Source organism: Hyperolius riggenbachi, chromosome 12 (assembly GCF_040937935.1).
Source record: "Hyperolius riggenbachi isolate aHypRig1 chromosome 12, aHypRig1.pri, whole genome shotgun sequence".
Taxonomy (NCBI): Eukaryota; Metazoa; Chordata; class Amphibia; order Anura; family Hyperoliidae; genus Hyperolius; species Hyperolius riggenbachi.
In genome coordinates, this window is record NC_090657.1 from 99,248,102 (window position 1) to 99,275,815 (window position 27,714).

At 43.4% G+C, this 27,714-nt stretch overlaps 1 protein-coding gene across 3 annotated transcripts in view; it reads left to right on the forward strand.

Moving 5' to 3' along the window:
• MLLT6 (MLLT6, PHD finger containing) overlaps positions 1–27,714 on the forward strand; it is a 119,260-nt gene that overhangs the window by 41,633 nt on the left and 49,913 nt on the right. For 2 of the 3 annotated variants that reach the window (XM_068262709.1, XM_068262708.1), the window contains exons 3-8: positions 11,179–11,233; positions 19,886–19,995; positions 20,085–20,188; positions 22,738–22,846; positions 23,069–23,170; positions 23,259–23,354. In XM_068262709.1, coding sequence (XP_068118810.1) covers positions 11,179–11,233; positions 19,886–19,995; positions 20,085–20,188; positions 22,738–22,846; positions 23,069–23,170; positions 23,259–23,354 — 576 coding nt within the window. The remainder of the gene's footprint in view (positions 1–11,178; positions 11,234–19,885; positions 19,996–20,084; positions 20,189–22,737; positions 22,847–23,068; positions 23,171–23,258; positions 23,355–27,714) is intronic. The other variant, XM_068262710.1, reaches the window with a different exon arrangement.

A 27,714-nucleotide genomic window follows, 5' to 3' on the forward strand; every position in this document is an offset into this window, starting at 1 on the left:
CTGAACAGGTTATTTTAATTAGGTATTTTACAACATTTAACCAAGGCGCTCACCTGAAATACAACTTATTAAAGGGGCACTACAGCGAAAAACTGTAACATTTAAAATATGTTCAAACATATACAAATAAGTACATTTTTTCCAGAGTAAAATGAGCCATGAATTACTTTTCTCCAAATTTGCTGTCACTTACAGTAGGCAGTAGAAATCTGACAGAAGTGACAGGTTTTGGACTAGTCCATCTCTTCATAGGGGATTCTCAGCAAGGCTTTTATTTTTTATAAAGATATTCCCAAAAAAGGATTGAAACAGTGATGCTGGCCAGCTTCCATGCTCCCTACACAGTTTTTTGGCAGTTGGACAGAGCAACTGCCATTCACTAAGTGCTTTTGAAAATAAATATATCCCTGAGAATCCCATATAAAGAGATGGACTAGTCCAAAACCTGTCACTTCTGTCAGATTTCTACTACCTACTGTAAGTGACAGCAACATAGGAGAAAAGTAATTTATGGCTCATTTTACTCTGGAAAAAATGTACTTCTTATTTGTATATGTTTGCACATATTTTAAATTTTACAGTTGTGTCACTTAATGCCAACACAGGACTACAGACAACATGTGCGTTTAAAGTTGCTCTTTAAAGTTCTTCAAACACTGAAAAGGATTTTGATTTAGAATCAACTTTATTACCTCTTTAATTACACTTGCCACTAGTTCTTTATATTTGTACTGTGGGCTCTATATTACAAGAAATTCCAATAGCTACTACGCCTGTTGCCAAGCAGAAAATCTTATGCGCCCATAAATTTGAACAGGTTACCTCCAAATATGTTACATTGCTATGTATGAGGAACCTTCTAGCTTCTCCAGAATCCCTGTGGTGGTACTGCAGAAATAAGCGGAATTCTGCTCCTGAGATTGTAAATAAGCACTTCATGTAACGTATGGAGAATATGAGGGCTTACAAACAAACATGGGCTTTCTTTATTTTTAAACGCTGGCACTCTGACACGTGTTTCTTGGCAGAAGGGTCTGTCTACATGACGTGCATGAAGAAAAGAAGCTAATGCTTCTGTTCATCCTTTCTTGATTCCTTCTAAAGCTGCTCTGGCAAGGGCCAGCCTCTCTCCTGCCAGCATGCTTTCTAAGCTTCCCATCCATTCTGCATGTCACCGCCACTTGTTTCCTCACAGGATGGAGTAGAACAAAATGGAAAACCCTGAAATCAGGGCCGAGAAATGTGCAGCACAAGCTACCCTTCTTTAGCAGCTGGATAAATGAAAGGAAAATTCCACATCCAATATTAAATTGTTATAAATAGTACATCCTTGATGCACAAATCTTTGGACTCAAACTTTGGCCTCAATTCACTGAGATCATGCTGGAGATAATAAGGCAAGAGAAAACTTGCCACCACACAGCGAGAGAGTCATCTTATCTCTTCATTCCTTAAGTTACCTCCTCCGTAGTTAAAGGGACTCCGAGCAGTGCAGAAACTATGGAAAGATGCATATCATTTTAAAGCTCTCTTTCTCCTCTCCCAATGATATATAAACCGCCGCCCTACGCCTTTTAGTTTTCGCTATTTTCGCGATTAAAATTGCCGCGGCCGCAATTTCAATCGTGAAAATAGAGAAAACTAAAAGGTGTTGGGCGACGATTTAGGTGTCGCCAGAAAGAGGAGAAAGAGAGCTTTAAAATGACTAAAAGGCGTAGGGCGGAGGTTTATATATCATTGGAAAGAGGAGAAAGAGAGCTTTAAAATGATATGCATCTTTCCATAGTTTCTGCACTGCTCGGAGTCCCTTTAAGTTACCTCCTCTGTAGTTATTTTCACACGCAGTTAATTAACAGCCTGTCTAGAATGCTGGAGTTATGAAGAGTTAACTTTAGGTTTGCCTGAGGTGAAATGTTTCCTGAATACTACATGCCTTATCACCATGGTGATAACTATAGAAATGTTATTAAAGACAGGAGATAAGCTTAGTGAATTGAGGCCTTTGACACGCCTAACTCCCAGTTTCAGGTAGAAGCATTGTGCCTCTGTTTTTGTGGAAGCAGAATAATTGAGCTGAAATAGGCCTGGTGCACACCAAAAACCGCTAGCAGATCCGCAAAATGCTAGCAGATTTTGAAATGCTTTTTCTTATTTTTATGTAGCCAGAGCCGGCCTTTGGGGGTGGCAAGTGGGGCAATCGCCCCAGGCCCCGCGTCTGAGGAGGCCCCGCACCCTCTGCAGTGCTGGGGAGAGCGGGCAAAACTCACGTGTCTCCGATGCTCCAGCTACCATCTATTTCCTCTCCCAGCATTTGTGTATTGGTAACAGTGCCCCCTATGATGACGTGACCGCATGTCACCACAGGAGGGCACTGTTACCAATACACAGATGCGATGCTGGGTGAGGAAATAGATGGTAGCTGGAGCATCGGAGACACGTGAGTTTTTGCTCTCCCCAGCACTGCAGCCACCTTGCTATCTAACCTGTACTGCGGGGCACCTACCTATCTAATCTATACTGCAGGGCATCTACCTATCTAATCTATACTGCAGGGCATCTACCTATAATATAATCTATACTGCAGGAACCTACCTATAATATAATCTATACTGCAGGGCACCTACCTATAGAATCTATACTACAGGCTGGCACCTATCTAACATATACTGCAGGCACCTATCTAATCTATACTGCAGGGCATCTACCTATAATATAATCTATACTGCAGGGCATCTACCTCTAATATAATCTATACTGCAGGGCATCTACCTATAATATAATCTATACTGCAGGGCACCTACCTATATAATCTATACTACAGGATGGCACCTATCTAATCTATACTGCAGGCTGGCACCTATCTAATCTATACTGCAGGCTGGCACCTATCTAATCTATACTGCAGGCTGGCACCTATCTAATCTATACTGCAGGCTGGCACCTATCTAATCTATACTGCAGGCACCTATCTAACCTATACTGCAGGTTGGCACCTATCTAATCTATACTGCAGGCTGGCACCTACTGTATCTAACCTATACTGCAGGCACCTATTTAACCTATACTGCAGGCTGGCACCTATCTAATCTATACTGCAGGCACCTATCTAATCTATAGTGCAGGCTCCTACCTATCTAATCTATACTGCAGGCACCTATCTAACCTATACTGCGGGCACCTATATATCTAATCTATACTGCAGGCACCTATCTATTCTATACTGCAGGCACCTATCTAATCTATACTGCAGCCACCTTCCTATCTAACCTATACTGCAGGCACCTACCTATCTAATCTATACTGCAGGCACTTACCTATTTAATCTATACTACAGCCACCTTCCTATCTAATCTATACTGCAGGCTGGCACCTATCTAATCTATAGTGCAGGCTGGCACCTATCTATCTAATCTATACTGCAGGCACCTATCTAATCTGTACTGCAGGGCACTACCCTACCTACTCTATACTGCAGGCACCTATCTAATCTATACTGCGGGGTACCTACCTAACTAATCTATACTGCAGGCACCTTCCTATCTAATCTGTACTACAGGGCACCTACCTACCTATCTAATCTGTACTGCAGGGCACCTACCTGTCTAATCTATATTGCAGGGCACCTATCTATCTAATCTATACGGCAGGCACCTATCTAATATATACTGCGGGGTACCTACCTAACTAATCTATACTGCAGGCACCTTCCTATCTAATCTGTACTGCAGGGTACCTACCTACCTATCTAATCTGTAATGCAGGGCACCTACCTGTCTAATCTATACTGCAGGCACCTATCTAATCTATACTGCAGGGCACCTACCTATCTAATCTATACTTCGGGGCACCTACCTATCTAACCTATACTGGAGGCACCTACCTATCTAACCTATACAGAGTGTGGGCTTCCACAACATGTGTATCCACAGCATATATCTCTAGGCCCGCATATGACCTTTGCCCCAGGCCCCGCGTACTCTAAGGCCACCTCTGATGTAGCGTTTCAGCTAGCATTTTGCGGTTTTGGGAAGCGTTTTTGATGTAGTAGATTTCATGTATTGTTACAGTAAAGCTGTTACTGAACAGCTACTGTAACAAAAAACGCCTGGCAAACCGCTCTGAAGTGCCGTTTTTCAGAGCGGTTTGCGTTTTCCTATACTTAACATTGAGGCAGAAACGCATCCGCAATCCAAAATCTGCAGCAGCCCGCTAGTATGCGTTTCTGCAAAACGCCTCCCGCTCTGGTGTGCATCAGCCCATTGAAATACATTACCCTAGCGGATCCGCACCCGCAAGCGGATCGCAAACAGAACCGCTCTGGTGTGCACTAGGCCATAATGTTTGCCATTGATTTCATTATTTAGGCCTGAACTGTATGCATTGCGTTCTCAACAAAACTAGCATTGGCATTTTAAAGCACGCATGAACTGAAAGGGATATGGAGGCTGCCATATTTATTTCCTTTTAAACAATACAAATTGCTCGGCTGTCCTGCTGAGCCTCGTCCTCTAATATTTTTAGCCATAGGTCCTACAAGCATGTTAATCAGGTGTTTTTGGCTGGATTACTGCATGTTTGTTTCAGGTGTGTGATTCAGACACTATTGCAGTTCAGGCATCCTTTAACCACTTCCCAACTGAGGGGTTTTACCCCTTCAGCATCCGAGCAATGTTCACCTTTCAGTTCTCCTTACATTCATTCGCCTATAGCTTTATCATTACTTATCACAATAAAATGAACTATATCTTGTTTTTTTCACCACCAATTAGGCTTTCTTTAGGTGGGACACTATGCCAAGAATTATTTTATTCTAAATGTGTTTTAATGGGAAAATAGGAAAACATTTGGAAAAAAAACATTATTTTTCAGTTTTCCGCCATTATAGTTTTTAAATAATGCATGCTACTGTAGTTAAAATTCATGAAATGTATTTGCCCATTTGTACCGGTTATAAACCAGTTAAAATTATGTCCCTATCACAATGTTTGGCGCCAATATTTTATTTGGAAATAAAGGTGCATTTTTTTCAGTTTTGCGTCCATCACTATTTACAAGCCAATAGTTTATAAAGTAACAGTGTTGTACCCTCCTGACATAAATATTTAAAAAGTCCAGTCCCTAAGGTAACTATTTATGTATTTTTTTATTGTAATTTTTTTTTTTTTAATTACAAAAAAAATTAATTGGGGAGTGTGGGAGGTAATGAGTTAATTTTTTTGTGTAAAAGTAGTCTATTTGTATGTGAAAAATGATTTAGGGTGTAGTTTTACTATTTGGCCACAAGATGGCAACAGTAACTTTTTGTTTAATGCGACCTCCAAGCGTCCTTCCGGACGCTTGGAGGAAGTACTAGGAGGCTGAGAGAGTTTTCTTTTTTTTCACAATGATCGTGCTGCTTAGAGGAAAAGCAGCGGATCATTGCGGGGCTTAGATCAACGAACGGGAATGGATTTTCCCGTTCATTGATCTCCGGGTGAGCGGCCGGCGGTGTGATTATGAGCGGGAGTGCGAGCGGGAGCGCGGACAGCAGCGGCGGGGGGTGCGTATATCTACGCTCCGGGCGGGGAACTGAAGTCCAAAGGAGCGTAGATATACTGTACCTGGGCGGCGAAGTGGTTAAGGGTGAGAGCGATTATAGTGTAAATAAATTGTTAAAGTAACATTAGCTTGCCTTACACTTTTTAGATAAGGCTGCATAACTCTTAAACCATTCACAGCTTTAATAGAGTTATCTAATTTGAGAAAAAAATGCACTGCTTTTGACCTCAGTTGGCAGAACTTGCTGTGCTGTAAATTCTTAGAATGCTTTGATCTCTCTCTACTAACAGAAAATATACAAAATGAAATCAGAAGTCCAATCTGTTATTGTCTCACACTGCACCCTAGTGACAAGTGGACATAAATACACACTACAGCAGTACTAATTAGAAGCAAGGAAATGTAACAAATAAGAAATAAAAACATATCCTAAAATAAATTGGCCTGGAGCACTTGCAAGCCTCTAAATAAATTGGCTGCCAAAGGGTTAATTGTTGGTAGGCAGATTGGAAATTCTCCCAGCAATGCCAGTAGTTTTCTGCAGATAAGCCGACACATCCCACCACTGCTCCACCTGCTAAGGATTAGTATACACAGCCAATCAGATTTAGTGTATGAAGTGGTTTCCAGTTTTTTTCGTAACTCTCACCAGAATAGGTACCGGTAAATAGAGAATGCCTTAATTAAAAATAAAACCGTAAGAACATTATCAAAATCGCCAGAGCATTCTCTATACAGAGCTAATCCTAATTTGGGTCTGGAAATGTCCAGAATCTTCCACAGAACCCCACATTCATTTTATCTCCCTCCGCATTGGTTGCAGCCTACTCATGAGCTATATGAACAGATGTCAAGGGTTTCTCTATCTCAAAGGTAAGAGGAAAAAAATATAGCATCAACACTCTACATTTTTGTCCCCATTTGCTTCAGATGAAAGTCTGATTTGCGCTATACCTTCACAGACACGCAATGGCAAAAAAAAAATCCTAATCCCGGTTTATAGAGCCTCTATGTCCCTGAGGCTGTAAGAGCCAGGCAATACATTTTGATGGAATGATGCTATACTCCTGAGAAGCTCAATAAAATGTGCCCAGCCTCTGACCCCAGGTACTGGGATTGTAAGGAACAAAGAGGCATCGTCCATTTATTCTGGAGTTGCCCAGCTCGAACCCCCTTTTGGAGATCGGTGAAGGAATTTATATCAAAACTTACAAGCCTGAATATCTCCACAGACTGTGCATATTACCTTTTCCACAAAGTGCTTTGAAAATATGAGAAATCCCTTAGTAAACATATAATACATGTGGCACGGATGTTAATAGTCCGACATTTAAAGATCACCCATGTGCCTACTACTATCACAGAGTAGTGGCCCGATCTACAGAATACACAACAGATGGAACAATTGATACAATCTACACATAATCGATAAGAACAGCTTATGTATAAATGGTTTATCTGATATGAATTCATAGAATCTGATGAGTAGAAAAACCTGAACCAAGCCTCACTATCTACAGCCACCTTTTTTGTTTGCTACTTTCTCGTCATTTACTTTAAAGTTTATGCAGTCCCTCCCCTGGGATAGCTCTCACCCCATCATAACCATCTTCCACCAATATCCCACCCACAGGACCACCTTCTCCTATCCTACTTATCCCCATCTCTATCTCATTAATATGGTTTTGGAAATTCGGAAATGCAACAGTACCTTCTAGAGTTCTCCCTCAGGTATTATTCCTTACATGCCATCTTTATAGATGCTGGCTCATACATATGTTTTGAGTTGTTCCCTTCTGAATTGCTAAATCCTGCTGAATACCATAATGCACATAATCATAGGGGGACATCCATTCAATAAACTATTTCAAAAAAACTCAAACTACATGTTGGATTGCCAATTTTGCCTTTGTCGGAATTGTTAATTACAGTATTTCCTTCTGTTTTGAAGAAGGTTTTACTGAAACCCCCTTTTGCTATTCGAGAAATGAATGATTTTCTCTCCAGACTTTGCATTATTCCCTCAGTTTCCCTAAACTACCACAATTACAAAAGTAAAAGATAAAGCAGTAAAATCTTAAAATACCAAGACAACTTTACAATGAAGTCTGGTGCTAAAATCTCTAATGCCAACATGAACAGAAGTGGGTGCCAACACCACCTGGGGGTAAGATTATTCTGACAGCTGCAGGAGTTTGGCACAAGGGGGTTTGACGATGTGGAGGTTTGTCACACAATGTATTCTTTTGACATGCACTGCCAAGCATTTCCACTGCATCATACCTTGATGCTGTCACAATGCAGAGCAATAAGGTTATGCTGCTTTTAAATACTTATAAAGTACAGTCTGTCACAGGAAGGTACAAATGGAAGTACTGTACATATTACGAAGATACCTTCAAGACCATTTTGAAATATGTCAGAAGCAACACAAAATTGCATACTAGCCCTTATGGAGAATTTTTATGTATTTAAGGTCTATAATTTCCCGGATCTGATCTTTTGCCTTTCTTAAATAATGGGAAAACGTGGGCGCTACGTCAATCTATTGGAACCCTGCCCGTTGAAACAGTCACAAAAGATAAGATAAAGAAAGACAGACCATCATGACACTGTAAAGTGTAGGTCTTTCCTACAGAGAAGTTGCAAAAAAAAAGTCAATGTGCCAGTGCGTACAGTCTCCTTTTCCATCAAAAGACACTCAGAAACTGGGGGAACCTCTGGCAGGAAGAGATCTAGTAGACTCAAAACTACAACAGCATCAGAAGACAAGTTTCTTAGAGTCAATAGCTTATGTGATAGGCGGCTCACAGAAGCACAACTTCAAGCACAGCTTAATAGTTATGACAGTAACCAAGTGTCACTTTCAACTGCGAAGAGAAGACTTTGAGATGCAGGTTTTACAGGTTGAGTTGTAGCAAAAAAGCGGCACCAATGGACTACTAAAAACTGGAAAAAGGTGTTGTTGACTGATGAATCAAAAACATAAAGAAATCATGCAGGATATTTGTATGCCATCAAGTAGGCAAAAGGTTGGTTCCTCAGTGTGTGACATCAACTGTCAAATGTAGAAGAGGAAGCGTGATGGTCTGAGACTATTTTGCTGGATCCAGGGTCGGTGACTAGTACAGACCAAAATCGCTACCACGGCATTCAGCAGCAGCGTCCACGGCAGCTTGGTGCAGGTCTTTTTGGCATAGGGTGAGCCGAATGATTGCTCACACTGCTGCCGCACAAATTCGGGGTGGCGCTAAATGCTATCCCCCATCCGAATGGTAGCAACTCAGGAGAAGTAATTCAGGGTCTGGCAATCACCAGATCCCCAAAGCATGGACTATAGCATTACTGCTATACACATGGATTCCATGATTTCTTTATCTTAAATTCTGTATTTGTTCTTTTTTAGAGGCGCATGTTGAAGCATCTATGTATAAAGGCGCATCATTAGTCAGTGAAAACAGAGTAAGTTGTTATGTTTACCAATGTCTGCATCACCTGGAAATGACATTTGACACTGCTGTAGTGCTACTAGAGTTCAGAAGACCATACAAGTAGCAAGACTAGAAGACAGCGCCAGCTCATTCTACATCAAATGCAGCAATGTTCAGACAACACAAATAAGCTGTTTAGTCTCCCATGTTCATTGAAACTATCAGTGAAAGTTCAGCCAATTACATGCGTTGTTGTGTGGTGTGTCTGCATTTTTGTACTGTACACCAGTAATGTCGGTACTAGCACAACCTGATCAATTAAACCCCCTGCTCAGACACGTTTTCTTCATATGAATTTAACTACACCTTGAGGTCCACGATGTCCCTGTGTGTCAGTAAATGATGGCTGTCAGTTCAAGTCAGAGGTAGCAATGAGCCACAAACGCCATCACTAGAGGTACAATCAAGGGGTTGAACTAAATGAAACTAAACACTTAAAACAGTCCCTACGTGTTTCACCTCTTGCAGGGGCATTGTCGGTGATCATCTAATAACCGAGCTAGTGCCAAAGTGCTATACAGAACATCCAAGTGCAATCAAATATTAGACAAACGTATAGTCTCCTCACATAAGCTCCTGAAAAAGCTTCATGATAAAGCTTTACCCGATGAAGCACTGTATTTTATCCTCAGTAATCTTCATCTCCCTGCTCACCTTACTCCCCTATTCAGTCTGAAACCATGCTTCCTGATATGCTATTGGTGCAGCGAGTACTGTACTTGCACCTTTCTTTATTGCTTTAAATGACAGTTTATTTTTTTGCAGAGCCTTTTCATGCATAGTTAAAATAACCTTAAGTTAAATGCTAATTAATAAAAACTGTGCTTGAACTGTGGTGTTAAACAATGAGTGTTTTTATAAATAACCTTGCCAATAAAATTCCTCCTGAGGCATCATCCCTTGACTCTAATTGCCTTGACATGTGAAGGAAATTATTATTATTATATTCTGGGCCTTGCCATTAGAGCGAAAAACAGAAAAGCGACCTCTAGAGGGCAGCTTGAAGGGAGTGACTTATAGCTCATATAAGTATGCTTTGCTCTGGCTGCCAGGCTCCCATCACAGTATTTAAAGTGGACCTGAACTCAGAACTCCTCTCTGCTCTAAAAGATACACAACAGCATAATAACCTTTAGGCTTCTTGCACACAGGGACGTTACAGGCGCACGTTGGTGTAGCCTGTAATGCTCCCCCAACGCACAGCAATGTAACACAAGTGGGCTGTTCACACTGCCCACGTTGCGTTACATTGTAACGCAGCAAAGTGCTGCATGCTGTGCGTTCTACGCGGCTAAGCCGCGTTAGACTGTTTGCACATGCTCAGTCATGTTGGGGAGGAGGGGAGAGCGGCCGGGCGCATGGCTAATTAATATTCACTGCACTCAGTGACGTGCAGTGTTTACTTCCTGGAGTGGCCGCTCTGTGCGGCGATTGGCCGGGCGGGACCACGTTATGCTGCATGCGTTCAAGAGTACGCATCACGGACGCCGAGTGAGCTGCACAACGCGGCTCACTCTGACGTCCACAGCAGAGAGCACCAGGCGTTGCGTTAGGGGCACGTTATGTGCCCTATAACGTCCCCTAAACGCAACGTCCTGGTGTGTAACTAGCCTTAAACAAAAAACATTTCTTTGTTACAGCTGATACAAATCCTAAAATAAATCTGAATTGTTTCTCTTTCTTGATTCATGGAAGCAGACATATTGTTTACAGACTGTGCTTTCAAATAGGGCTTATCTGCCATAGGCAGTCATGTGACACGGGGAGGATCAAATTACAAGTTGTGATTAGACACAAATGAGGGGGAATTAAACAGGCTAAACTCTCTAAATACATTCAGGGACGTTTTTCTTCTGTCCTTTGCAAGAGTTCAGGTGCACTTGAACAGTCTGCTGCACTTAGGTGGCAAGGTAGCCTGGGAAAGAGGGCTAAGGAGGCAAAACAAGATATGTGTAAATATAGTTGTCATTTAACATAGAAAAAAATTGGCAAAGAAAACTATTTGCTGACTTATGTAAAGAAAGCTAAATTTACTATAGACACATAGCAGAGCTATAATGGAGCGAATGTTAACCTTTTCACTTCTTTAATAGCCGTTACTCGATATCGCAGCAAGTTAACTAAACTAGCCTTTCCTTCTTGTTTACAGAGATGTGAGCTTTGCCCGCATAAGGAAGGGGCACTTAAGAGAACAGACAATGGTGGTAAGTTAAAGAAATTTATGTAATTATACTGTATACACCTTATGGTAAATGAAAAACTTACTGATTAAATGTAATACACTCCACAAGATCCGCACCGTCAAATATCCATCTTTATTAATCCATTAAAAGGTTAAAAGCTGTGTAGGTAAATATAAGGTGATGCACAGGCGTTTCGGGCCGTCTCAGTCCTTTCTCAAACCATCACAGACCCACACATGTGTAGGTAAGTATAAGGTGACACACAGGCGTTTCGGGCTGTCTCAGTCCTTTCTCAAACCATCACAGACTCATGTGGGTCTGTGATGGTTTGAGAAAGGACTGAGACAGCCCGAAACACCTGTGCGTCACCTTATACTTACCTACACATGTGTGGGTCTGTGATGGTTTGAGAAAGGACTGAGACAGCCCGAAACGCCTGTGCGTCACCTTATACTTACCTACACAGCTTTTAACTTTTTAATGGATTAATAAAGATGGATATTTGACGGTGCGGATCTTGTGGAGTGTTTGCAAGCACTTGTTACTCCAGAGTTGATCTCTGCACGTCTGACCACCATTGGTGCGGTAGCATTTACTACAAAGTGATTAAATGTAATAGTAAACCGAATGCTGTGGAAAATGTTTATATGTATATATATATATATATATATACAGTACAGACCAAAAGTTTGGACACATCTTCTCATCCAAAGAGTTTTCTTTATTTTCATGACTATGAACATTGTAGATTCACACTGAAAGCATCCAAACTATGAATTAAAGGGACACTTAAGTCAAACAAAAAAAATGAGTTTTACTCACCTAGGGCTTCCAATAGCCCCCTGCAGCTGTCCGGTGCCCTCGCCGTCTCCCTCCGATCCTCCTGGCCCCGCCGGCAGCCACTTCCTGTTTTGGTGACAGGAGCTGACAGGCTGGGGACGCGAGTGATTCTTCGCATTCCCAGACACATTAGCACCCTCTATGCTGCTATATGGTATATGATATATGCTATAGTAGCATAGATGGCGCTATTGTGGCCAGGTACGCGAAGAATCACTCGCGTCCCCAGCCTGTCAGCTCCTGTAACCGAAACAGGAAGTGGCTGCCGGCGGGGCCAGGAGGATCGGAGGGAGACGGCGAGGGCACCGGACAGTTGCAGCGGGCTATTGGAAGCCCCAGGTGAGTAAGGGCTGGTTCAGACGGACGCTTGCAGAGCGTTTACTGCCAGCATTCGGGGCTTGGCGTTAAATGCTCCCATTCAAGTGAATGGGAGAGTTTGTACCAAGCTTTTACGTGCATTTGCACGAACGCGGCGTTCGGGTCCCGATTTTTACTGGCGTTCAAAGAGCCCCTGGAAGCTACATGTTGCTTCCAGGGGCGATTAACCGCGACGGGTAATGTCCCCCTAGGGGAAGAAAAAATGTGACCGCATCCCAACGCAACGCGAACGCTGCTGAAAGCATGAACGCATTGCCGCCGCAATGCCAACGAACGCGACTCCTCCAAACGTCCGTCTGAACCAGCCCTAAAACTCATTTTTTTTGTTTGACTTAAGTGTCCCTTTAACACATGTGGAAGAATAGTACATAACCAAAAAGTGTGAAACAACTGAAAATATGTCATATTCTAGGTTCTTCAAAGTAGCCACCCTTTGCTTTGATTACTGCTTTGCACACTCTTGGCATTCTCTTGATGAGCTTCAAGAGGTAGTCACCTGAAATGGTTTTCAAGATAATAAGACGATGCACAAAAGGCATTATTGTGGAAAAACATTTCTCAGCTTTTATTTACATTTGAGCAAAAAGTGTAATGTCCAAAATGATGCATACCCTTCTCAATAATCAATAGAAAAGCCTTTACTGGCTATTACAGCAATCAAACGCTTCCTATAATTGCAGACCAGCTTTTTGCATGTCTCCACAGATATTTTTTCCCATTCATCTCTAGCAATGAGCTCCAAATCTTTCAGGTTGGAGGGTCTTCTTGCCATCACCCTGATCTTTAGCTCCCTCCACATATTGTTGTTGTTGTCTGCTAACCATTTCTTCACCACTTTTGCTCTGTGTTTTGGGTCATTGTTATGCTGAAATGTCCACTGGTGCCCAAGGCCAAGTTTCTCTGCAGACTGCCTGATCGAGAATCCTCATGTATTGCCCTTTTTTTCATGGTGCCATTTACTTTGATTAGGTTCCTTGGTCCATTGGCTGAAAAACTTCCCCTAAAGCATTAGGTTCCCACCACCATGTTTGATGCGGGAGGGGGGTTCTTTGGGTTGAAGGCTTCTCCTTTTTTAAGCCAAATGAAGGAAACATCATTGTGACCAAACAATGCAATTTTTGTTTCATCTGACCAAAACACAGAAGACCAGGAGTCTTCTTCTTTGTCCAGATGAGCATTTGCAAAGGCCAAGCAAGCTTCTGTGTGCCATATCTGGAGAAGTGGTGTCCTCCTTGGTCTGCATCCATGGAACCCAGCAGTGTGCAGTGTCCGTTGGATTGTCTGTCTTGAGACATTGCCACCAGCAGAGCCCAGATTCACCAGGATGGCCTTGGTGGTGATCCTTGGATTCTTTTTCACCTCTCACTATACTCCTGGCCAGCACAGGTGTCACTTTTGGCTTCCGACCACGTCCTCTGAGATTTTCCACAGTGCGGAACATCTTGTATTTTTTAAATAATACTTTGCACTGTAGCCACTGGAACTTGAAAACATTTAGAAATGGCCTTGTAGCCCTTTTCCTGCAGCCACAATATGCAGCCGCAGGTCCTCACTGAGCTCCTTTGTCTTAGACGTGACTGCCCACAAACCAACTGTAGAGAGCTGATGTTTTTCACTTGTTGATTTAAAACAGCTGTTCCCAATAAATCAGGGTAAGTAAGATGCTTTAGAACAGCTTGGACTATTTGGAATGGTATAGAACTTTGGATTTCCCACAGACTGTGACAGATTATGAAGGGTATGAATAATTTTGAACTGGACACTTTTTGCTCAAATGTAAATAAAAGCTGAGAAATGTTTTTCTTCCACAATAATGCCTCTTGTACATCGTCTTATTATCTTTTGGGAGACACCTATGTCATTTCCCTTCAAAAAATTACTTGCAGGTTGAATAAAGGTAACTTTAAGTAAAAATTTGTTAGGGGTATAAGTAATTATGGGCAGCACTGTGTATATATTTATATGTAATATGTGTGTGTGTGTGTGTACACGTGTTTCTGTCTGCTTATGCCTTGAGAAAGGGGACCCTCTGGGCCCCCGAAATGGTTGTCGGTGGTGACGGTAGATGTTATGTTAATGTGTGTGAAGGTACAATATAGGCTTAATATTAATCTCTATCAAGTCTGAGTGCGGTCCCCATGATTGTTTGGATTACTTAGCCATCGGGATCCTGCACCAGCATCCACTAACTAAAGGAGTGCGGCCCTTTCGATTAGGTCCTTAGACCAGACTCGTTATCTAAAATCATGCATCCAGATCTGTACCATTACCTGCACAGTGAGATACTTTCATCATTCATCTGCCAACCTTTTTCATTTTTGATGGCCTTCTAATATTCACTTTAGGCAATTTTCATTCACATATACATCTCTTTGGCACATTGTGGTATCTGATCTTAATATCTGGAAATATTGTCTTCCCTTCTATCTAACTTTTGTCTTCATTAACTTCATCTATGGAATATGCACTTTAATGTATATTTAATACTGTACATGTACTGTCACCTTAACACAGATGCACCTTATCTGGCTGATTTTATGATGTGAATCATATATATTTATATTATTTAAAAGGTATTTGTATATTTGGATGTTTTTGCTCGCATTGATTAAGTGCTACACCAATCATTTATAATATGCGTACATACATATGCATATGTGTGTCTGCTGTACTTGAGTGTAGCACTAGACTTATTTTGAATCAATGAGAAGCAATCTTTATAGTATCATTTTGGTTCCATTGACTCAGTATTGCACCATTTCCCATGTAGCGTACATGCATGTGTTTGTGATACTTGTGGTGCAATACCAGATTCATTTGAGTCAATGAGAATTATCAGTTTGAGATCAGGTCTATTTGACTAATTGATTTAATTAATTTGTCTCTATTGGACCAGTGCCACACCAACAGCTTACAAGCTTGCATGCGTGCACATTGGTTTGCATATTGCGCAAAAGGTGGATCAGCGCAACACCAGGCCGCCTCCGAATGGCCTCCATCAGAGATGCGCTGAGCCCCCCCCAGGAACTACAAACGCACCTTGAACCCAAACAGAAGCTCTGCATATACACCAAAAGCATGGCTGTTAAGTAGGAGCAGCTGACCAAAAACAAATTACATTAGTACATAGCAAGGAAATGAGCAGCGCTACTTAAAAACAGACTAGTGCCTACCTGCAAAAGAGTGCAAGCCCCACTTGTGGGGTCGAATACACACCGAGCATACACATGACCTGTCTACCACTAGAGGAGGATGTTGGTTTCCATTAACAGCTTGCATGCAACCTATTAAGTACTCGTCCCTCCCACTGCGAAGAAGTCAATCCTCCATGGGAGGGGCCTAACACTAACTAAATCCTAACCTATGTATATGCATAGCCTGGGTGCGGCTAATCAAATAAAATCAAAAATTGAAAATTGCGCAAAAGGTGGATCAGCGCAACACCAGGCCACCTTTTTGGTCAGCTGCTCCCACTTAACAGCCATGCTTTTGGTGTATATGCAGAGCTTCTGTTTGGGTTCAAGGTGCGTTTGTAGTTCCTGGGGGGGGCTCAGCGCATCTCTGATGGAGGCCATTCGGAGGCGGCCTGGTGTTGCGCTGATCCACCTTTTGCGCAATTTTCAATTTTTGATTTTATTTGATTAGCCGCACCCAGGCTATGCATATACATAGGTTAGGATTTAGTTAGTGTTAGGCCCCTCCCATGGAGGATTGACTTCGCAGTGGGAGGGACGAGTACTTAATAGGTTGCATGCAAGCTGTTAATGGAAACCAACATCCTCCTCTAGTGGTAGACAGGTCATGTGTATGCTCGGTGTGTATTCGACCCCACAAGTGGGGCTTGCACTCTTTTGCAGGTAGGCACTAGTCTGTTTTTAAGTAGCGCTGCTCATTTCCTTGCTATGTACATTGGTTTGCATGCCTGCAAAAACTCATGGTGTGACACCATATTTGATTGGCCCAATAGGAGGTATACCGTATTTCGCGCCGTATAAGACGCTCCGGAATATAAGACGCACCTAGGTTTAGAGGCCAAAAACCAAGAAAAAAAACAAAAAACTAAACCTGGTGCATCCATATTTCAGGAGCACCTTGTACATGACCTCCTGGCCTCCCCCAAATGGTGTCCTCATGTGTCCTGCTGTCTGCCCCCAGTGTGCTGCTGTCTGCCCCCAGCTGTCTGCCCCCATGGTCCTGCTGTCTGCCCCCAGCTGTCTGCCCCATGTGTCTGCCCCCATGGTCTTGCTGTGTGCCCCCATGGTCTTGCTGTGTGCCCCCATGGTCCTGCTGTGTGCCCCCACGGTCCTCCTGTGTGCCCCCATGGTCCTCCTGTGTGCCCCCATGGTCCTGCTGTGTGCCCCCATGGTCCTGCTGTGTGCCCCCATGGTCCTGCTGTGTGCCCCCATGGTCCTGCTGTGTGCCCCCATGGTCCTGCTGTGTGCCCCCATGGTCCTGCTGTGTGCCCCCATGGTCCTGCTGTGTGCCCCCATGGTCCTGCTGTGTGCCCCCATGGTCCTCCTGTGTGCCCCCATGGTCCTCCTGTGTGCCCCCATGGTCCTCCTGTGTGCCCCCATGGTCCTCCTGTGTGCCCCCATGGTCCTCCTGTGTGCCCCCATGGTCCTGCTGTGTACCCCCATGGTCCTGCTGTGTGCCCCCATGGTCCTGCTGTGTGCCCCCATGGTCCTGCTGTGTGTCCCCATGGTCCTGCTGTGTGTCCCCATGGTCCTGCTGTGTGCCCCCATGGTCCTGCTGTGTGCCCCCATGGTCCTGCTGTGTGCCCCCATGGTCCTCCTGTGTGCCCCCGTGGTCCTGCTGTGTGCCCCCATGGTCCTGCTGTGTGCCCCCATGGTCCTCCTGTGTGCCCCCGTGGTCCTGCTGTTTGCCCCCAGTGACCTGCTGTGTGCCCCATGGTCCTCCTGTGTGCCCCCATGGTCCTCCTGTGTGCCCCCATGGCCCTGCTCTCTGCCCCCCATGTGTCTGCTCTCTGCCCCCCATGTGTCTGCTCTCTGCCCCCCATGTGTCTGCTCTCTGCCCCCCATGTGTCTGCTCTCTGCCCCCCATGTGTCTGCTCTCTGCCCCCCATGTGTCTGCTCTCTGCCCCCCATGTGTCTGCTCTCTGCCCCCCATGTGTCTGCTCTCTGCCCCCCATGTGTCTGCTCTCTGCCCCCCATGTGTCTGCTCTCTGCCCCCCATGTGTCTGCTCTCTGCCCCCCATGTGTCCGCTCTCTGCCCCCCATGTGTCCGCTCTCTGCCCCCCATGTCTCCGCTCTCTGCCCCCCATGTGTCCGCACTCTGCCCCCATGTGTCCGCTCTCTGCCCCCCATGTGTCCGCACTCTGCCCCCATGTGTCCGCACTCTGCCCCCATGTGTCCGCTCTCTGCCCCCCCCCCCACCCCCGGGTTGCCTGGTGTCCTCGGTCCCCCCTGCGTGTCCTCGGGTCGGGCCTCCCTGTGTGAGAAATAGCAGCGCTTACCTTCTCCATCTTGCCCGCGGCGATTGAAGAGATCCGGCTTCAGTGGGCGGCTTTCTCCAGTGCCGGCTTGTAATGACGCGTCATTACAAGCCGGCACTAGAGGAAACCGCCCACTGAAGCCAGATGTCTTCAATCACTGCGGGCAAGATGGAGAAGGTAAGCGCTGCTGTTTCTCACCCAGGGGGGACCCGAGGACACGCAGGGGGGACCCGAGGTGTGGGTAGAGGGAAGCGGGGAGGAAGGAGACGGCCACCGCAGCACCACAGGCAGGGAATCCCCGACGGCGGGTCGCGGTTCATATCGGCGGGCGTTCGGAAGTCGGGGATTCCCTGCCTTTGCCGTATAAGACGCAGGGACTTTTTCTCCCCATTTTTTGGGGAGAAAAAGTGCGTCTTATACGGCGAAAAGTACGGTATATTATATTTACAGTGCTTATCATTTATATAATTGGTATTAGGGATAGTTGGAGCCTGGGAGGCCATGCCTCATCGTTGTTTTAATTGTTTTTAACCAGTGATTGTTGGTCAATAAAGATTTTGTTACAAATGTATTCAGCGCAATAATTCGATTTTTTGATAATAAGACAAGGGGAGGTTGCTTTGCTCCCTGCTATTTTTGTGTCTAGTAATTAAAACAGGTCTATGACCTCTACTTCCCTATTTATTTCTATTCTATTCTAGTGGATCCGAGATGAACTTTTACTCATTGCATAGTTGTGTTCCTTTCCTATTGTTTATAGGGCATTCCTCAAGCCAAATACTTTTTTGTTTTTGTTTTAATTACTAACTAAACAAGCCACGCCCACAGGTTTTCAGAGAGCCAAGGCACTTTCAGACAGTAGCAAGGGCTCATGGGAGCTCAGTCTGGGCCGGAGGAGGGGGAGGTATTACTAGCCAGAGATTTCAGAGGCAGAGGGGGGGAGGAGGGGGATGAGGTTTTTTTGCTCAAGATGCAGATAAGCCTGCCTCTGTGTAATGTTTACAAACAACATGGCTGCTGTCATTGTATCACAGGAAGAAATAATCATATTCTATTAAAGCTGTTTGCAGCTAGATTTGCTGTTTAAACTATCTAAACTTTAGATAAGATATATAGACAAGTTGCTTGCTATAGTTAGTTTTTCATCTCGGAGCCGCTTTAAGAATAGGGCTCAACCCATAACGGTTGTATCCCTACTAGCTCAATTGTTAGAGTTGAAGAGCTATGGGAGTAGTCACAAGTTTGGCACTATGTGTACGGTGCTGCGGGTATGCAGTTGAATGGGCTGGATGCAGGACTTTATCCAGCTACTTGACGTGCGATACAGGTCCTAAGTGATGTGAGCAGGCAGTTTTGCACCTCACACTGTTTGACTGCCATTGAGCTTCTGAATTTGTAAAGCAGTGGGAAAGACAAGTGGCAGTTATATAAAAGGCGCATGGTAAAATTAGCTTCAGTTAGTGGTAGTAGAATATCAAGAATTTTACCAACACTCTCTTATCCATTGTAGTAGAATATTAGTAATTTTAATGATGTTCTACTTTCACCCTCTGAACCACAATTCCCACTTGAACCATCTGCTATCTATGCCTAGATCTAACTACCCCCATTTACTCCCAACCCTAACCACACCTACATTTACTCCTAACCCTTACCCTCCACTATCTATGTCTAACACTAACCTCCCTCTATCTATGCCTAACACTAACCACCTGTACCTACTCCTAACTGTTAAAAGCCACAAAATATGGACAGTATTACCTGCTATACAAACTCTTGCTACAAATAGCGGGTTCCAGGAAGGTTTGGGCACTGCCATAGGCATCTGTTAATAGCTGCAGCTATAAAAATGGGTGCCTATGTCGGTGCCCAAACTACCCCGGCACCTCCAGTGCCCAAATTTTTTGCTTTGCATCTGCTTGGTTCGGCTTTGCATGTCTAAAACAGCTGAACAGAATTATGAGTGATTATTGGAACTGGGTTCTTCTTAATAATTCTTTCAGGTTGGGCCCATGTGGTGTGTGCATTGTACATCCCAGAGGTTCAGTTTGCGAATGTCCTGACCATGGAGCCAATTGTCCTGCAGTATGTTCCTCATGACCGATTCAACAAGGTAACATTTTATTATAACTTTCTCCTTTACAAAATGTCACTTTACCCAATGATCCCTCCAGCCTGACTGTGGTTACCGTAATTCCACAGACCTGCTATATCTGTGAAGACCAGGGACGCGAGAGCAGGGCTGCTTCCGGGGCTTGTATGACCTGTAATCGGCACGGTTGTCGGCAGGCATTTCATGTGACATGGTAGGTGATCCATACAGCCAGTTTTACTGAAAATAAGAAAGCAGGTCAAAGCAGTTATACCATATAGCCTAGGCTGTGGATTTGGGTTGATCTCTGTAATCCCTGACTTGGGAGTGCCTAAGGAGCTTGCGGCCCTGGGCACTTACCCAGTGGAAGATCCGGCCATGAGACATTATCCTTCTTTCATTCATTTGTGAGTTAGTGATTTGGAGCAATTATAAAGCTAGTGAAGAGTCAGGACATTGAACTTATATCTTGTCCCATGTCCGTATAATGAATGTTTAACCTTTTGGTACCGTACAGCTCTGGCCCTTTAACCCTCCTGGCAGTTAAATTTTTCTGCCAAATAGGCAGAAATCCTTTTTTTTTTTTCTTTCTTTTTTTTGTTTTTGTTTCATGTAAAGCTACCAGAGTGGTAGCTACATGAAACACCACTAGAGGGCGCATGTGTCCCTCTAGTGCGATCGTCGCCGGCATCAATAGCAAACAGGGGAACGCGTATATAACGCTCTTCCGCCGCTGTGTACGGGCGATCGCCGCAGAGCGGCGGCGAACAGGCTGTACGCGCGGCTAGCAAAGTGCTAGCTGCGCGTACAGCACTTTAAATGGGCAAAATCGCCCCACCAGGGGCTGAGATCTCTTCCTGCGTGGCATAGCCCGAGCTCAGCTCGGGCTTACAGCCAGGAAGGTTAAGTACCAGAGCTGTCCTTTCCCTTTTGTGCCTTGTGATTACTGTGATTGGCTCACAGTAATCACAGGGTATAGGGGCCAATGACCGAGATGCGAAAGCTCTGCTGTCACTGAGACAGGTTTTATTCAGGCACTACAGCGGCAGGGCTGCCAAACAGCTGGTATTGCTTAAAATAAAATAAATATGGCAGCCATCATATACCTCTCACTTCAGTTGTCCTTTAAATATGAACTTTTAACCCAGGATTGAACTTCATCCTAATAAGTAGGCGATACCCCCTTTCTCATGAGAAATCTTTACCTTTCTTTAAATAGATTATCTGTATGGTTGATATTTTGGTGAAACCCCTCCCAAAGTGTGATGTCAGGGCCATGGCCCTGACAGTTTGCTGCCTGTGAACCTCATTGCATTGTGGGAAATAACATATGTTTCCAACTGCCAAGCAAGCATTCTCTCCCTCTGTGCATAGAACTCTCAGTAAATAAACATTCCACATGTAATACATTTCAGAATGTAAATTGGGGTGTGTAAACATTTGGGCAAACACGAAAGTAAATAATTTATAATTGAATATTATAAAATATAATCAATTTTATTAAGTATGCTATTTTCACTACAGTTCTATAAGAAATGTAAATTTGTCAGCCTTAATTTGCCTTCATACTTGAAAAAGTGTGGCTGAGGAGAGATTTGGAGAAACAATTTTCAGAGCCATATTATAGATAGATGAGAGACAGTGGTTGGGAGAAACTTATACTTGGTGCATGCTAGAACCAATGATGCTACATTTAAAGGGAATCTGAAGTGAAAATAAAATTATGATATAATGATTTGTATGTGTAGTACAGCTAAGAAATAGAACATTAGTAGCACAGATGTGAGTCTCATATTGTTTTCCATACAGGAAGAGTTAAGAAACTTCACTTGTTATCTATGCAAAAGAGCTTTCCTGAGCTCCACGACCCAACTTGAGTTGGCTACAGTTCTGTTTTCTGAAACACTTATCTTATACTGTCTCTTACTTGTTCTTGTTTTTTTTAAAGTGGAACTGTAGATATGTTTTAAAGACACTGTTTCACTTACCTGGGGCTTCTGCAAGCCCCCAGCAGTTGTCCTGTCCTGCGCCGGTCCTCCACGAGCCTCTGTTTTCCCGCCGCCAGCTACTTTTGGTTACACCGCCAGGCTACTGCGCCTGCACGGCTCTGGCCACGAGTTTCCTTTCTTTGCGTTCCTCGCCATTACAGAGGGGAACACGAAGAAAAGATACGCTTGGCAGGGCTGCGCTGGCCTCGACTTACAAGTCGAGGAACGGAGCGGCGGCGGGAGGAGAACGGAGACTTGTGGAGAACCGGCGCGGGACAGGACGGCTGCTGGGGGCTTGCAGAAGCCCCAGGTAAGTGAAACAGTGTCTTTAAAACGTATCTACAGTTCCGCTTTAAGGTTTTCCTGCCAGGAAGTTCAAAGGGTTATTAGCTCTGCTCTGTTTCATCATTTAAATTACAGAGTGTAATTTGTAAACTGCAAATATTAGAGAATGATGCAGTGTTATAAAAAAAAAAGCTATGTACTTGAAAATAAAAACTAGACTCTTTTATTTGCTACTAATGTTCTATTAATTATCCGTTCTACACATACAATTCATTATCTCATAAGTTGTTTTTTTTTTTTTTTTTGCTTCAGTGTCACTTTAAATGTCTTAGGGGTCGTTTGGCTAACCAATCAGATGTCACCTTTTATTTTTTATTTTTTGATTAGAGATATGACCTTGAATCTGATTGTCATGGTGAGCAAAATAAATGTTTTTGCCAGATTTTACAATGCTCCCTTATTATCCGCGTTTCCTTTCTACCTATCTTAGCGCTCAAATGGCTGGCTTGCTGTGTGAGGAGGAGGCTCAGGAGGTGGACAATGTTAAATATATTGGATACTGCAAGTACCACTTCAGCAAGATGGTGAGAGATCCACAGGTATGACAGCCCCTTACTCCATAGGGCTCTTATGTGTCATTTCTATTGTGCCACTAATACTTCTTTGTCTATCCCAAGTACTTTTGCTGTGCTCATGGCTAATATTTTGGTCTTTAGCATCAAATCTACAATCATTCTAATATGTGTACATGAAAACATGACAAATCGTGTCCTTATCTTTCCTCCTCACGGTTATTTGTGACCGTCTTCTCTCTTCCTTAGAAAGTCTCCCGCCTCCCTTGCCCTATCCTCCCAGGCCGCTGCAGTAGGTCAGACTCTCCTTCTGTGGAGAAACCTCTCCTTTTCCGAGAGCGGCAGAAAAAGGTTTGTACTACCTTGATTTTTTACAAATTTCGCAGTTGTTTTACAAATTTCGCATCTTTTCTTGTAAGAAAATGTGTTCTTCTTCTAGAGTCATAAGGACAGAGAGCGTGTTCGGCATAGGAAGCACCGTGACTCACCCAGTCACATAACTGCACCTCCACTGCTGCCCATCTCTGTAGAGAAGGTATAGGCATTCCTTTTCCTGAAATGTTCATAGTCCCTGGCTTACATCCAGAAGTGTGTTCTTAAAGCAAACCTGAAGTGAAAAAAAAATTGTGATATAATGAATTGTATGCGTAGTACGGATAATGAATAGAACAATAGTAGCAAAGAAAAGTCTCTTATTTTTAATTTCAGTTATGTACTGTAGCTTTTTTTTTTCTTTTTTAACAACATTGCATCATTCTGTCTTATTTTTAGTTAACAAACCACACAATAAACCATAAAACAGATCAGAGCTAATGACCCTTTAAACTTTCCTGCAGTATTACTTTATCTTAAGCTGTATCTCACTGTTTCTTGGTTGTTTAAGTGCTTCAGAAAACAGGACTGTATTTGACCCAAGGTTGGTGGAAGAATTCAGAGAAGCTCTTTTGCATAGATAACAAATTAAGTTTCTTAACTCTTCCTGTGCTGGAAAATAAGACTCCTTTATTTGCTACTAATATTCTATTTCTTAGTTAAACTACATATATAATTTGTCTCATAAGTTTATTTTCCCTTCAGATTTGCTTTAAAACAGACCTAAAGTGTAAAAATAAATTCCACTCAGCACAGTCAAGAGAAGTTGTAATAGAGTAGCATGAATAAATGTTTAAAAACTGACCTTTTGTGCCAGAAAATGCTGGTTTTGTGGTTTGACCACGCCCCCTCCTGGAAAGCTGCCAGGACAGTTTTCTGCCCTTGTGAAGGCTTCTTTAGAAATTGTGCCACAGGAGGGCAGAAAGTAGCTCTTACAGCAGCCCAGTTGTGTCATGGTCTACTCTAGTCAATCAAAGAAGGAGGTGGAGAAGACGAAAAGAGTACTGCCAACCACAGTTTTCACAGTGACAGATGCAATGCTTCAATCAAGCATAATTCACAAATCACGTGTTGGGTGTGGGAACGGTCATAGTAAGTGTCATTTCATTTGAATAAGATTTTTTTTTTAAAGTGTCTTATTCATTTTGAAATTTACACTTTAGGTCCACTTTAAAGGAGAACTTAACCCATCGTTGTATGAGGGCATCTGTGGAGGTGCATGCTGTTATAAGACTGTTACCCTCCTCCTTGCATGCCTTCTTTTATTTCCATTAAGAAAATTCTAGTGTGTAATGTCTCATATCTGCGTATCACTCTTCTACTCTCACCTGGCTGCCGCACTTCCTCTTTAAGATATTGAGGTGCGTATGTCTAACTTTATGCCTGATTGTCTTTTAAACTGGTCGTTTGAACGACTTAAAATGCAAACAACAAGTCGTTCTAACATTCTGTACACACTGACCAACAAAGCAGCTGATATCCTAATGTATATGTCGTTTAACCAACTTGATAATGGACAATGAACTGGATAGAACAATAGACTAGATTAAACGACTAATCAAATAACTGTATGTTTGAACGTCTATTAGTTGGACACAAACAACTAGAAGTCGTTTGTACACATGTATGGACATGTCAGTCGCTTGAACGACAGTTGGTCCAACTGATCCGCCAAGCGGATCGGGCAAACCGGCTGTTATTAGTTGCTCGACACACATCCAAATTGTCGTGCAAACGTCAAGTCGGATGGAAAATCAGGACGTGTGTACCAACCTTTAGACTGGTGAGCAAAAATCCCATAGACACCTTTGATGCCTCAAAGAGAAAGGGTAATCGCCAAAATAAGCAGGGCAGGGCAATGAGCACAAAGATTTGCTAAATGAGAATACCAAGAAGGCATTCTGGGAGGTGACTATCATTGTCATACCTGCACACACCTCTGTCCTGTCATACGACCATGGGTAGTGTTTCTCCTTTAATCTGTCTCAGTGGCTGACATATAAAGCACATTTAAAAAAAGGTGTACTTCAAACATAGATAATTGAAATCTGACACAAATTGCATCCTGATCAGATATAAGACCGCCTTCATCTTGCTATAGTTTACAAAGGTTTCTCTTCCACAGCAATCTCTCTGTACTGATGATCTTTACACAGGTACTGCTGCATTCCACCAGCTACTCCATGCATCTTCCTCTCTGTGGTCAGGTGTAATAGCTTCTCTCTGCTTATCTAAAGCCCGGCAGACACCTTCAATTTTGATTGGCCAATCACTGACCAATTTTACTTCCATGTAATATGAGAGTTTACTAAACAATCTGCTCATAGTATTTAATCACTTCAAACCTCCTCCACTCAGGGGTAAAAATGGGCATGCACATGTGTGTGCCGGCAAAATGGACATCTATTAAACATCCTATTTGCACTAATTAGTGCACAAATAGGACATATTAAAATGTCCATTTTGCCTTAAAGCACTACTGCGCCTATGCAGTCTGTTCCACGTGGCGGTGATTGACAGTGCCGCTCGTGCAGGCGCAGTACAGGTTGACCTGGAGGTCGGCCTGACGTCATCGCCGGGGACCGGGAGGAAGCTGCAGCGAACGGCTGCGTGCAGAGCTGCGGCGAGGGACATGCTGGGAGCTTTGGGCTGCAGGAAGCCCTGGGTAAGTAGCGATTATTTTGTTCATTTTTGCTTGATAACTCCTTTAACGAGATCCTGTAATGGAAAAAAGTCCCTTGCCTCTGGATTCTAACGAGGCTTCCCCCGTCCTCTTTTGTCTCACGGTGGCAGCGCTAGAAGTCCTTGAATGGCGGCCATGTAAATATTTACCGTCCTGGCTCCAGCGCAGGTGCAGTAGCGGCTCTCCGATGGGATCAGGTGGAAATATCCGATCCCAGTTGGGTCCACTCTACTGCGCAGGTGACTTAAGCGGACCCAACTGGGATCGGCTATTTCCTCCTGATCCCATCGGTGAGCCGCTACTGCGCCTGCACTGGAGCTGGGGAAGGTAAATATTGAGTTTCTTTAAAAGCAAATCTAAACAGAAAAAAAAAGTCAAAATAAACATACACAGGTCATACTTGCCTCGCGTGTAGTCTGCTCATCAGTCTCTTTCTCCTCTCCCGCAACCTGTTTGTCCACAGTGATTAATGGAATTCTCTGTCCTCCATTTTAAAAATGGCAGTGACCACATAACAGCTTCCGGGTCAGCACTCTGTTTTAGGACCACTATCGCAAAAATCATAAAATTTAAGATACATGTATAAATAAGAAGTGGGTTTCTTCCAGTGTAAAATGAGTCCTAAATTACTTTTCTCCTATGTTGCTGTCACTTATAGTAGGTAGTAGAAATCTGACAGAACTGACAGGTTCTGGACTAGCCCATCTCCTAATCGGGGGTTCTCAGGGTGTTCTTTATTTTCGAAAACATTTTGTGAATGGCAGTTGCTCTGTCCAACTGCCAAAAAGGTGTGCAGTGAGTCTGGCTAGCATCTTTGTATAAATCCTTTTCAGGGAATGTCTTTTTAATCCTACTAATATAATAAATGGGAAAGTTCGGATGTTTAGATGTTTGGATGTTTGTTACTCGATCACGCAAAAATAGCTGAACGGATTTGAATGAAATTTGGCACACACAGTACATTACCTGGAATAAAGTATAGGATACTTTTTATTCCCATAACCAAAAAGGGGGCGGAGACAAATACAAATTTCACTGCAAAATGTAAACTGCAGCCATTCTTACACTGTTAATGGTAGGGTTCTCAAACTTTGCACAGTTGGTCTCCGGGTGACTGGGATTAATCAGAAAGGTGGGTGGAGTCTATAAAAGCCAATCAAAATTAACCTATTGATTTTCAAGGGAAATATTTACATTGCTGCCATTCTTGCACTGTTAATGGCACAAGCCTCAAACCTGGTACAGTTGATCATTGGGTGACTAGGGTTCAATTTCAGAAAGGGGGTGGAGCCACAAACAGCCAATTAGATTTGTTTCATTTCAATGCAAATTATTGATGCCAAACACCGCAAAGATCACAAACTTGGTAATTGATTAATTGTGCGTTAGGGTTAGAAAAGTGGGCACAGCCAAAATCAGCCAAATACATAAGCGGGCAACGCCGGGTCATAAGTGGGCGGAGACAAATACAAATTTTACTAGGAAAATGTAAACTGCAGCCATTCTTACACTGTTAATGGTAGGGTTCTCAAACTTTGCACAGTTGGTTACTGGGTGACTGGGGTTAATATTCAGAAAAGTGGTTGGAGCCTACAAAAGGCAATCAAAAATTACCTATTGATTTTCAAGGGGAATATTTACATTGCTGCCATTTTTGCACTGTTAATGGCACAAGCCTCAAACCTGGTACAGTTGATCATTGCGTGACCGGGGTTTACATTAATAAAACAGGGTGGAGCCACACACAGCCAATCTGATTTGTTTCATTTTAATGCAGGTTATTGATGCCAAAGACCGCAAAGCTCACAAACTTGGTCATTGAGTAATTGATTAATTGTGT